A 13,536-nucleotide genomic window follows, 5' to 3' on the forward strand; every position below is an offset into this window, starting at 1 on the left:
AATTTTGTGTCTGTAACAGTATGTGCCATTTCAATTATTGTATTAATGCTTTTGTTATTTGTTTGGTTGTAGTTGCTAAATGATGAAAAGTGTCGCATATCAGACATGGTGGAGGGTTTAGAGGAGGAAAGTAAAAAATCATTGCAGATGGAAGCTGAGATGGAACGTCAGTTATGTGAGTTTGAAGTAGAAAAAGAGCAATACAAAATGGAGATGGCTGTTGTAGAGACCAGAAATCATGAATTAACCCTTGAAAATCAGAAATTACATGAAGAACTTGAAACTGTGCGCAAGCAGTTAGGAAGCATAGATCGTACAGCTGTACCTAGTGCTGTTCACTTGGGGGAGGGTGTCAGAAGTACAATTGTAACTATGGTTTCAACTCCCCCTGCCATTCGTGTTGTGCCAACAGTATCACCAACAGTTAGCCCTCCTCGAGGAGTTGCTAGGGCTGTGAGCCCCAAGACTGGTCCGGCACCAGCTACACCTGCAAAACCTCCAGGTCTTATTCCACAAATACCAACTAAGATGCAGACTGTTGTTCCAGCTAAACCAACAGCAGCAGCAATACTCGCATCTGCAGGAGTTGGTACAGCATCACCACCTAAAGGTCCTTATAAATCTCCCAAAGTATCTCCTGTATCTCACGTTCCAGCTTCTGATGATGATAGTTCACAACCATCTGTAATTAAAGATTCAACCAAAATTAGCCACCAACAAGTGGAGGGTATTTCAATTACACCTGTGTCAGAAAATGCAGTTGTGGATAGGACTGATGGAATCCATCAAGAGGAGCAGCCTAAACCAGTTATGGGGACTAAAGTATTTTCTACAGCACAAGGGGGGAAATTAGTAGTAAATGTGTCTTCCCCATTATCAGCATTTAAAAAGCCTCCTCCAGTTGGACGAGGAACACCCCCACCAGTTCCACCTAACAAGCCTGTGTTGCCACCTCAAGCTTTGCATAGGAAAGATTTAGGACCACGACCTCCAGTGCCACCCCGAAGTGACTTTTCATCAGACATGGTATCAGAACATAAACCTCAGAAGACTATTCATTCAGTTTCCCATGTGATGCCAAAGGCTGGTAGCAGTGAACCAGTAGGTCATAGTCTGCAACCATTAGATGACAGGCCAAGTAGGGAAGATTCCCAGGTGGGTGTGATATCTGAGGGACCTAACTCAGACACCTCTGTTATCACTGCTAGTACTACTACCACTACTGCCACTGACAACTTGCCAGGCATGGAAATGTTGGGCCAAGAACTGGCCGACTTTCAACAATTACTGGTATCCATGGTTGCAGGTAAAATAAGGAAATTTTATTTTGTTCCCACTTTTAAAATAGTAGCTATAAGCAGCTTTTGGCCAACTTTATTTTTCTTAATCATTCAAAATTCTAACAATGGTTACCTCAGTCATATTAATTACATTTTATAAAAATATAAAAAATTACTTTGACCACTCAATATTTCATCATTTGTTTTTTAGTGTAATACGCAGCTTGGATTTTAAAAAAAATGTTCTGTTATCTTATAAAATTAAAAAAGCATAAAAAAAAATAAAAAAAGGAAAGTGCAATAAGAAGTGCATGCTTTCTTTTATTTTTGAAATTCAGAAAATTATGCTTTTTTTAAATCTTCTTCAGCAGTTAATCAGTTTGACTTACCATCTCTAATTTGTTCTTAAAAAAGGGCAAACTGGCAGAAGTTAAGAACAGAGAGTAGAAGAATTAAGGATAAAATGATGTATTCTTTCATTATTATGAATTACTTTATATGTATTCTAATAGTCAGAATTTCAAAAGATATAGATCTGATCAGCTGTTCAATTTGTTCCTGACAAGTTGGGGATCAAAGAATAGGAAAGTATTCTGGAATTAGTTGTACTCTTTTTATGGAATGTCATACTGTGTTCTGTGTACTTGGATTATAGGCTGAAATGGTTTTACAAAATATGGTTGTAAAAAAAGCATCTTTATAATGCAGATTTATCATTTTGTAACATAGTTACAGTGAAAATGAGAGCCATCAAAATATTAAATGGGAACCATATATATATTGAACCCTCTTTGGGCAGGATTCTTCAATGGATGGGGGCTGAAAATTACACATGTTGGAATGAAGAGATATGGAAATTATGGAAAACTGAATTTCCATATTCTCTTTTAAAACTTTTCTGAATTAATTTTGTCTGAATTAATCAAGTCTAAGGAGCAGCAGTGCTATGCACTGCTGCTCCTTCCCACCTGGCTACGCCATCTGCATATGATACAGTCTGGAGAGAGAGAGGGGTTAATTTATAAACTCCTTCAGGTGATACCATGTAGGATTATAGCACGTCTAATTAATAATATGATGTGTGATAGATTATTTAAGGTTGTCAGGAGTAACACAGTTAACGTACAGAAGAAGCTGAATAATGGCCTACCACAAGGCTCTGTTCTGGCCCCTCTTCTGTTCAGTCTGTATATAGCAGATATGCCTAAAACAAGATCAAGGAAATTTGATTATGCTGATGACTGGGTTCTGGCTACAACGTTTGAAACTTTAAGAAAGACTGAACAGACACAAGTGATCTTTTGATCTTAGGAGAATATTTCCGTATATGGAGACTTCAACTAAATAAGAATAAAACGGAAGTAACTTGTTTCCACCTTAATAACAAAATAGCAAATCATGATATTGAAGTGTGCCTTGATGGTATTTTATTACATAATAATAGATGCCCAAAATATCTGGGCATCACTCTTGACAGAATTTTATTTACAGTGATATTTATCCTATAAATATCACTTAACTAAGACTGTAGCAAAGTTAAAATCCCGGAACAATATTTTGCAGAAACTCTGTGGAACGACTTGGGGCTCTAAGGCAGAAACTGTTTGATGCTCAGCTGTGGTTCTTATTTATTCCGTGGCTGAGTACTGTGCTCCTGTCTGGATTAATAATCCTCATACCAAATTAATCGATGCACGCCTTAATAGTATGATGTGTCTGATTTCAGGCACAATCAGATCAACTCCAACTCAATGGCTGCCAGTCTTGAGTCATATCCCTTTATCACACTTTCGAAGGAGTAAAGCACTGCTAAAGGAATACCAGAAAATTATGGCAAATCTGAACTTACCCATCCATAACGACCTACCAGATATAGGTATAAATAGATTAAGATCCTATTAGAACAGCGGAGAGATTGAAAATTATTAATTTTAATCTCTTAAAGGAATGGATACATGAATGGAGCCAACTTTCTTCTCCAGGACTTGAAAATACTAAATGGATTTCGGAAAGACTGGATAGTTTTAACCTACCTTGGAAGATCTGGACCAAAATAAACCGAATAAGAACTAGACATGGCAGGTGTGTGCGGATTTCCTTTCTAAGTGGAATAAGAGTTATACTTCACGATGTGACTGTGGTGCTGATAGACAGACTGCAACATATTACCCAAGACTGTATTCTGAGAGCGTTTTACAGAAAACTGGAAGAGTTCCTGATATTGACTCTGGCATCAATTGAATATGTTATTAATTTGGATATACAATTGTAAATATATGAGTTTTTCTTTTTAATGCTGTCTTCCTTTTTTGTTATATGTATTCATTTATGTGTATCTTTTTCCCCCCATATGATAAATAAATAAATTTTTATGCTAGAAATGTATACATTTATCATACAGTTCGAAATATCTTATTTAAAAGAGGATTAACTTTTATTTATTAATAATACATCATATCCTTACATTATATATAAATAGTAAAACAAAACAAAAATATTTTGATATATTTTTGTTTTAATCTCTTACCCCAGGGGCTCACATCTGGTGAGTATGGGCTTGGCAAACCCAGGGTCCCGAGCTGGATATCATCATTCTTCTCTTTCTTGCTTTCTTGGTGATTCCCTTCTATTTCTGATTTTCTCTCTCTCTCTCTCTCTCTCTCTCTCTCTCTCTCTCTCTCTCTCTCTCTCTCTCTCTCTCTCTCTCTCTCTCTCTCAGGGTAACGCAGAAATTTGGCTGGTGCAGCATAAGCCTCAGGCTTCCTTGCACCATATGGCTAATAATAATAATTCCAAAAAAATATAAAAGTTGTTAAAATTTCAATGAAATAATTTTTTTTCTCCCTATTTTGTTTTATTTCACCTTCTCTTTGCAAAAAACCAATAATAGTCATATAATGATAGTCACCCAAAATGGCTATATCCCACCTTCCTTGATTGTATTGTTCCATCATACTTATATCCTGGAAAAACTTGTATTTCTTCATCAGTTATTGTCAAAAATCCAGTTGCAAGTGTAAAAATGTATTTTAATGTACATAATATTTATAGTTATATAACAGTTCTTTCAGAAGTTACTTTTTCTTCATTTTTATTTCATGCAAACCCATGAATTGGGGATTTAAAAGACAGCAGTGTACCAATCCGGATGGAGTTTAGTTTTATTGTGCAGTAGTATTCTAATTTATGGTCCAACAAAGATTCCTTCTTTGAGTTTTGTATTGCTTAATTTTGGAAATTTTTCTATTAAATAGTTAACTACATTTTCTTTGTCAAAATTCTTTGCAGGATTTTTCATTAAACACAACTTTATGAGCAACAACAGAAGTACCAACAGAGAATCCACTAATGGCACATATTTGATTTACTTTTCCCAGGAACAAACTCGTCTCCTGGTTTCCAGTCCCTCATAATGTATTTCTGTCCCATTGTTCTGCTAGCCCATAAGTAGAGGAAATTGTAATACAGTCGATTCCGGTTATTTGGGACACATCGGGACTAGTGCATTTTGGCCCGATTAAGCGGCTGCCCCAATTATCCGAAGTTTCACGTAAGTAGCTAAAAATACAATTTACCCCCCCCCCTTTACAATTAGTTCACTGTACAATCAAATCACGTTACGACGAACTCACCACAGTAAAGTACCGTTCACTATACGATGTGCAGTAAACGCCGGTCATTGTGATCACGTTTGTGAATTGAATTTTAATTCTATTAAACAGCGATTCTAATTAGCGAAAATAGGAGGAATATTATCCACAGTCTATAAAAGTAAAGATATATTAAGCACAAATTTACCCTTTATTACCTTACCAATTAAAAAAATAAATGATATGTGCAAATAGGAAGAATATACGTGATGATCGGAATAATTAATACGTACTGTAATATGTACATACTAACTAAACTAGTTGACACTTCTGTTCACTGACATTTGTTGGTGGGGGCTGAAATTTAAAACAGTAAAAAGATAAGCAATCAATAACAAAGAACAGGGCACACACAAATTGCAAGTAACACAACACGCGCAAGTGAGAACGGAGTAACAAATTAGGAAGCTTTAAAAATAGGAATGAAGAGAAGATTCTGAAAATAATTTTTTTTATATGATTGAAGATTCCATGGAAGTGTAAACACATTTTACCATAATAACCCACAGAATTCCAGCTGTCGGTATTACTGCAAATTCAGTAAGATCGAGTTTACTGTCCGTTTATGATAGATTGCACTAACACAAAAGCCCAATAAACAGGTGACTGCTAATTGTTTTTATTGTTTTATGGTTGTGACCTCCAGAAATCCGACCGAATTACGTGGTACGGTCGGAGACAATCGTAGGGTAATCTCCAGTGCTGAGGTCTCCTGCCCCGATTAAACGGCATTTTGTCCCAATTAAGCGAAGTAAACCCTGGCTATTTTCTCGATTGGTTTTTGTTTTTTAAGATTTGCCCCAAATAAACGGCTGCCCCGATTAACCGGTGGCCCAAATAACCGGAATCCACTGTATTTGGTAAATCCTGCAATCCCATTAAAATTGTGGTGATCTGAAAATTACCATGCTGCCAGTTTGCTCCTTATTTGATTGCATCTGAAATCTGCAATGTACATTTGCAAATTTTCTTAATTTTAATGGATATGAAGAAATCGGTTTGTGTTTGAAGATGTGTTCTATTAAATGTGCATGCTAGCATGCATATCTGCTATGTGCTGTTTTCTTTGGAATGTATGTGCATGTTACAGCAGGATGAATATTTGCATCTACATTCACAGATGAACAAGATTTTGGGATGTGGATATTAGAAGTATACCAAGTTATAATTAGGAGCTAAATGATTTTGTGAAAACTGAGAGGAAAGTGCAAGAGAAATTGTTGAATGTGAAATGAATAAGGCACCTTCAGTGATAGAATCTATCCAATTGTATTAAAAGAGACAGCAAAAGAAGTAAGAAACCTTCAGCCATGAGAGCATTTTTGGGTTCAGTGTAGAATCCTACAAATGTCTCCCCATTCATAAAAAGGCAGAGTGAATGATTATGGACCTGTAATTACTGAGTAATTACAGACTTCTGTTCGAGGGAAAATAATGAAGTCAGTGGTTAGAGAAGCAATGCAGGATCATCTCCACAGGAATGCAGTTATATGGCAATCATGGCATGAATTTGTTAGGTGGAAACCCTAAGCAATCAGATTGAACACTATAATGCAGTAACGAACTGGATACTGTGATGCAGTAACAAACTGGATACTATGATGCAGTAATGAACTGGATGCAAAGAATAATTTTGACATCATATACTTCAATGAAGATTTTGATATTGTGCCATATGAAAGATTACTGTATGTATTAGAGCAGTGGTTTTCAACCTTTTTTTAATAACGGCAGCCCTAAGTAATTTATTTTATTTTGCAACACCCCTACTCAATTTTCTGCCTGTTAGATCCGATTCTCTCTCTGTATATATCCGTGTAAATATGTATATATAATATTAAAAAATATATATGTTATATGATATTTATTACAATAATATAATTATAAAAATTACATTTCATAATACAAATTATATATATATATATACAGTATGTAATTTTATTCTTTATATAGAGGTACTAATATTAGTAAATTAATAAGAGGAGTTTACCTCAATATAGTACGTGGAACACTTCCGTATGATACCCTCCAGAAATTAAAACGGAAAAAACGAAAAAATCGACAACTTACCGGTACATTAAAGTAAAATATAAATAATTAAATAATCAATTTAACACAATTCAAAACAATTAAAATTCAAATTAACGCAATTAAAAGAATCTAACGAAAATATTCAAAACGATTTTCCTTCCTAAAGCTGACAATGCTTTTCGACGTATTCCAAGACGGATTCTGCTTTGGACTCAGAAATACAAATATTAACTAGCAGATTCTTGAACAGGGGTTATCCCATTAACACAATAAATCGAATTAAGGTACAAGCTAAGGATAGGATAAAAAATACTACACCAATCAACAATAGTAATATCAAAAAATACTTTATTTCTGTCCCATATGTTGAACAGTGGCACAAACAGCTTAACAGATTCTTTAAAGATACCGAATTTAAAATTATAGCTAGGCCTATATGGAAGTTACTCACTATACTGAACAATCGCTCGGTTCTTTCCGCGTTCGCAATACAAATTAATGATCTAGTATACAACATTTCTTGCGGTGATTGCGACTCATCTTACCAGGGTTCGACGCGGTTTTCTCTTAATATTCGTGTAAATCAACACGAAGCCTCAGTTCGTGCTTCTCGTTCAGCAGCGTCAGAATTAGCCTTTCATGCCATTAACGAAAAACATACCTTTTTATTTAACGAGGCCAAAATACTTAACGTTCAACATAATTATACACGACTATTAATTGCAGAAACCGTTGAAATTAAATTACACGAGAATTCTGTTAATGTTCGGCGGCCATATTTTATCTCCGATGCGTGGACCTTTACGCGCATGCGCGAAGACATATAATCACTATTTAAGTTGCAGGTTTAGCCTGATTCAGTAATTTTCATTCCTGTGATCACGACAGTCGGTCGAAAAGCATTGTCAGCTTCAGGAAGGAAAATCGTTTTGAATATTTTCGTTAGATTCTTTTAATTGCGTTAATTTGAATTTTAATTGTTTTGAATTGTGTTAAATTGATTATTTAATTATTTATATTTTACTTTAATGTACCGGTAAGTTGTCGGTTTTTTCCGTTTTAATTTCTGGAGGGTATCATACGGAAGTGTTCCACGTACTATATTGAGGTAAACTCCTCTTATTAATTTACTAATATTATTATCAACGTAGAACATATTGAGTATTACAGCTCTGATTCATACTATCTAACTATAGAGGTACTAAGTAAACATCAATTATAGATCACCACAAAATTAAAACGATACTGTACACCATTTTATAATGAAATAAACATATAAATTAAAAAATAATAATAAGTTTAAATAACTTAAACCCCAATTACGTAGCATTCCTGGAATGTTATTGTGGGATCGTAAGGTGCCGTGGCACCCCGGTTTAAAACCACTGTATTAGCATTGTAGTATTTTGGTGCCTCCGTAGCCAGGTGAGAAGGAGCAGCAGTGCGTAGCACATGCTTCTTGATTAGATCGGGGTTCGAGCCCGTCACCACCAAATACCGAGGATGCGGAAAGGTAAGGTAATGACCACCGCATATCCCGGAGCAATATGGCCTTAGTTGCTAATGCTCCTAAAAACCAACATTGTAGTATTAGGTTCAAGTTACTACTGTAGATAATGGAATGGTTGAGTGGCAGAAGACAGTGTTATTAATGGGCACTGCTCTCAGAATGAAGTTGATAGTGAAGTTCCCCTCAGGTTTCTTTGTTGGGCCAACCTTATTGTTTTCAATATTTAGTAATAGTATTGATGAACACATTATCACGTTTAATGTCTAATTGTACTGATCAAGCAAAGGTTGGCAGTGTGGTTAATGACAGTACCCAGAGTAATTAGGTAGATGGGCTAAGAAGTGGCAATTGGGGCTTAATGTCAATAAATAAATGCAAGGTACTGCATGTGGGTAGCAGTAATCCCAGAATAATGTACTGATTTAGGTGGTATCACATTCAAGGTAGTGAAGAAAGAAAAAGAGCAAGTGATAATTGTTACAGTCTGACTCAAAGCTCTCTGGGTTAGTGAAGACAGGTTGGTAGGACAGATCATGGAGTTCCATCAATAATATACAGGAATTTTGTCAGCAGGGACAAGGAAAATTCAGAAAGCTTTGCATTAAAGTTATGTACAATAATGTTCAGCCAAAAATTTGTTCTACATTATTATAACCGGTTCATTCAACGTTGCATATATGTGTATATAATAAAATTTAGAATTGGCGAGCATATGATTTTTGATTGTTTTATTAAATTGCCTTTTAAAAGTTAAGTTCGTTAAGCTTAAAATCAAAGTTGTTTCCATTAAAATAAAATTCACTTTTTAACCTCAGGATATATATAAACTTAATTTTAAAAATAATTAATATAAAAAATAAACCAGAATAATATACTTGTAATCTTTAACTAAATGTAATTGAACTAATATTGAAATTTTTTGATTATTAATATGGCTGAGGTATTATCCTTTTGCATTCTGGCCTGGGTTTGCTATAATTACTGCATTCTTTTAGATAACATTGTACTGCATTCCTCTAGATAACATTGTTATCTAACAGATAATGTTATTTGATACTCCCTTTTTTATGTATATGAAGTCAAACTATTTCTTTTTATTTATTAATTTCTATCTTTTTCTCACACTTACTAACAGTGGTGGTGGTACTAGTGGTAACAATATGTGGTGGTGGTTATTTTGGTGCTTATGCTTATATTTCATGCTTCTAATAAAATAAAATATAATTATATATCATGTACTTAAAAATTTGCTTCTTGCAAGTATTTCCTTTCATAGTTTGAAATGCTTGAAAGAATACCTTACATTCTTATGATTCCTTACGATTAAAATATTTGTCTATTGGGATCTTTACCCCACTGCCCCTCCCTCCATGTATATAGAGAGTGGGAACTCAGGAAAATTTTTCCATATTTTGGAAAAATGCTATCATTGTTGTTGTAGTACATATGTGAGTATTTTGAAGTATTGTAGCAGAATTTTTAAAATATTGTAACATGAATTAGTAATGATTTTGTTAAATATAAATTTTTTGATTTTAATGTATAGAATATTCTGTGATATCAGGGGTGATATTAGTAAAAGTTCGATTTTTAATACAAAATTTTAGACATATAAATGTTGCATTTTTAAATATTTCATTTGAATTGTTAGCAGCGATTAATTTTGCCTTTTACATAATATGCTTTAGTTGGATTTAATAGTTGGAAGGACTACTGGATTTGTTTCCAAAACCCAAACAATTTTGGCTGTGTGTGTGTGAGCGAGTGAGAGAAAGAAAGAAACTTCCTGAAGTATGCACACAGTGGAAAACTTTTTTAACTTCAGATATTCTTTAGAATATCAATCTCACATAGGTAGGAAAAAAGTAACATAGTAAAACAAGTCAATCAGAGAATATGGCATACTACCAGGTAAGATTAAAATTACTGTTTTACATATGTATTGTATTAAAAGAATAAATTTATATTCATAGTACTAACCAACATATTCTGAAATATCTTTGAATACAGTCAACTTTTCAAAAATATTTTACTGCTAAATTAAAGATAGGAGTAATTTATTATTGCTTAATAATGGATCACAGAATTCTGCCAGGGAGCTCAGTCATTAGACTGAAAGCAATATATAAGGTAGGATGAAAAAAGTATTTGTATTAGCTATAGTGCAAGGAAGCTACAGCCTTTGGCTGCTTCAGTAGGAAGAAAAAAAAAACTTTAGATATAAAGATATAAATAAAAATAAATAAAATAAACTACTTATGTGTTGTTTAATAAAGTTAATAAGCTAACTATCCAAATGTTTGAATTTTCCCAAGCTGTCAGAATCAACTACCCATGGAGATAATTTATTCCAGTAATTAACAACTCACTAGCTATATGAAAACTTCTTTCCCTGTAATTTGAATTTATGGCTGCTAGAATTGCTTATAATAGTGAAAATTTTACCTTTATTCTCTTTACTGTCCTCTCCCAAAGCTTTATGGACCTTACTCAGATCTTCTCTAAGGTGCCTGGTTGCCATGCTCTGTAGTCCATATATTTGGAGTCTTTCCTCATATGGAAAGATTCTAATTGTGTATCTCTAAAATATGAGAGATTTTTTTTTTGAGATCTCGCAAAGCAGGTTGCCTATACTTGGACCCTCATGAAGTGCAAGTGTATGTTTTTAGGTTTGGTTACCATACTTAGACACAGTATTCCAAGTGCATTCTTACAATGGCCTTATGCAGCAATATTATGAACTCCCCATCTCTACAAGCAAATGTACAATAAATCATCAATAGGATGCAATGGGTTTTCCTTTGTGCTTGTACAATAACTCTTAAATTCCTTTCTTCTTCTTCTACTGTTCTTAATTCAATCCTGGTCAAGTGTATGAGCTATTTTGGGATTGTTATTAAACCCCACAGCACTGAGCTTACTGACTAAGGTAAAGAAAGTCAACATGAGAACCACGGAAAACTTACCAGACAAACTGGTTTGCCTCTACCGCAGTTTTCTTCCTTCATTCTCATTAAACAGACTGTGCATGTTATCAGTAGTGGCGGTAGAAGTCGAGAATGATATATTGATTGACACGTGGGCGTGACAGAGAATGTAATGATTAGTTTTTTCTTGTTATTAAAAGCAGATTATTGGAGTTCATGAGTGTTTTCATTATTAAAAGAAACCATATTACCGATTTCTTTGTACATTTTTAAGGTTATTTTACTGAAAGATTCTTTATATATATATATATATGCATATCATAATGTCACTTAATGCTATGATGTTATCGTTGATTGTGTTTAAGCACCAGTCAGTACATTGTCGACTTCTGCTGCCGCTACCAATAACATGGGCTGTCTATTTACCGAGAATGCAGGGAGAAACTGGTAGTGGCAAACCTGTTTGTCCAGTAAGTTTCCTGTTGTTTACCATGATTCTCGTTGGCTTTCTTTATCTTCGCCAGCTTACTCAATCCATTTAAAGCCTTGAACACCTCAATCACCTTACAGGTGCTTAGTCTCCAGATGATGTAATTTACAAAACTGAAGTCTTTCTTGGTAAGAGCACCCTTTTGTTCCCATCACCAACTTCTTTGCTCTTGTCATCAATTTCTCATCTTCCAAACACAGATCCACATCCTTCCTAAAATGAGATTTCCAGACCTGTATGCAGTACTCAAGATGTGACCTTGCCTTATATAACTGGATAATTATTTCCTTATCCCTGCTGACAAAAACCCCATGAGCACCTGCCCTAACAGTTCATCTTGCTGCAGAGAGAACTTCGTGTCTGACTGTGAAATCACGCTCAGGTTGTTTTGTTCCCTAATACCTCCAGTGTGGTACCACACAGTTAGTACATTATTCTGGAATTACTGCTCTCCCTATGCAGCACCTTGTATTTTTAAATGTTAAACTTCAATTGCCACTTTGCAGCCTATCTGCCCAAATTTTCTAGATCTTCTTGCAGTAGCATACCCTGAATACTGTTATTCACCACACTGCCACTTTGTATCATCTACAGCTTTAGATATTAAGCTAGATATGCCTTCATCAGTATCATTAATAAATATAGAACACAACAATGGACCCAGAATCCTGGTGAGCTCCACTAATAATAGAGTCCAAGAAGAGCAGTGCCCATTGAGAACCACTCTTTTTCCACTCAACCATTCCTTTATACATAGCGTGACTTTTACATAATGCCAAATTGCTCTGATTTGTACAGTAATCTTTTATGTGGAATAGTGTTAAATGCTTTTCTAAAATCTGAGTATATTCTGGTCTCTTGCCAAAGCTACTGGCCGCAACTTTTGCCCATCTCTGCTCCAACCTCTTGTCCAAACCAGATGGTTCTGTTGTCACTTCAGCCAAGGATAAAGCAGACCTGCTAGCATCCCATTTTTCTTCCAACTCATGTATTAATGATCTTGGTAAAACACCTCCCACCATTCCCAACACGCTCCATTCGATGACCCCTGTGATCTTCTGTCAAAAGGATGTCAGAAGGACTTTGACGAATCTTGATGCTAAGAAAGCTCCAGGTCCCGATGGTATTTCTCCACTTGTTCTCAAAACCTGTGCTCCTGAACTTACTCCTATTCTTTGCCGCCTTTTTTTCACTTTCTTATTCCATAGATGTTTTTCCTTCTGCTTGGAAATTTGCTCATATCCAGCCAGTTCCTAAAAAGGGCAGTAAATCCCTCCCATCCAATTATCGTCCCATTGCAATTACTTCTACTCTTTCTAAAGTAATGGAAAAATCAATTAACCGCCAACTCTTAAACTACCTAGAAACCTTCCATCTGATCAACAATCACCAGTATGGATTCCGTCAGTGTCGATCCACTGGTGATATTCTGGCTTACGTTACCCATTTATAGACTAATTCAATGGAAAGGTTCGGTGAAACACAAGTAGTTGCTCTTGACATATCAAAGGCTTTCAATCGTGTTTGGCATAGTCTTCTAAACAATCTTCCATCTTATGGTTTGCCAACTGTTTTTAGTATCCAGCTTTCTCTCTGATCCAGCTTTCTTTTTTTTTTTTTGATTATCCAGCTTTCTCTCTGATCGTTC

At 35.0% G+C, this 13,536-nt stretch overlaps 1 protein-coding gene across 5 annotated transcripts in view; it reads left to right on the plus strand.

The window, feature by feature from the left end:
• The window catches only part of LOC150090413 (uncharacterized), a 137,910-nt gene that overhangs the window by 98,527 nt on the left and 25,847 nt on the right, over positions 1-13,536 (plus strand). For 3 of the 5 annotated variants that reach the window (XR_016548097.1, XM_090389874.1, XM_090389875.1), the window contains exon 6: positions 73-1,306. Coding sequence is in view for 4 of the 5 variants with exons in the window: in XM_090389874.1 (XP_090246000.1) it covers positions 73-1,306 (1,234 nt within the window). In the remaining variant the exon portion in view is untranslated. Of the gene's footprint in view, positions 1-72; positions 1,307-3,225; positions 3,393-13,536 lie in introns of those variants that run through there. The other 2 variants (XM_090389877.1, XM_090389878.1) reach the window with 2 other exon arrangements.

This window comes from Mastigoproctus giganteus, chromosome 2 (assembly GCF_048544385.1).
Source record: "Mastigoproctus giganteus isolate SK-2022 chromosome 2, ASM4854438v1, whole genome shotgun sequence".
In the NCBI taxonomy this organism is placed as follows: Eukaryota; Metazoa; Arthropoda; class Arachnida; order Uropygi; family Thelyphonidae; genus Mastigoproctus; species Mastigoproctus giganteus.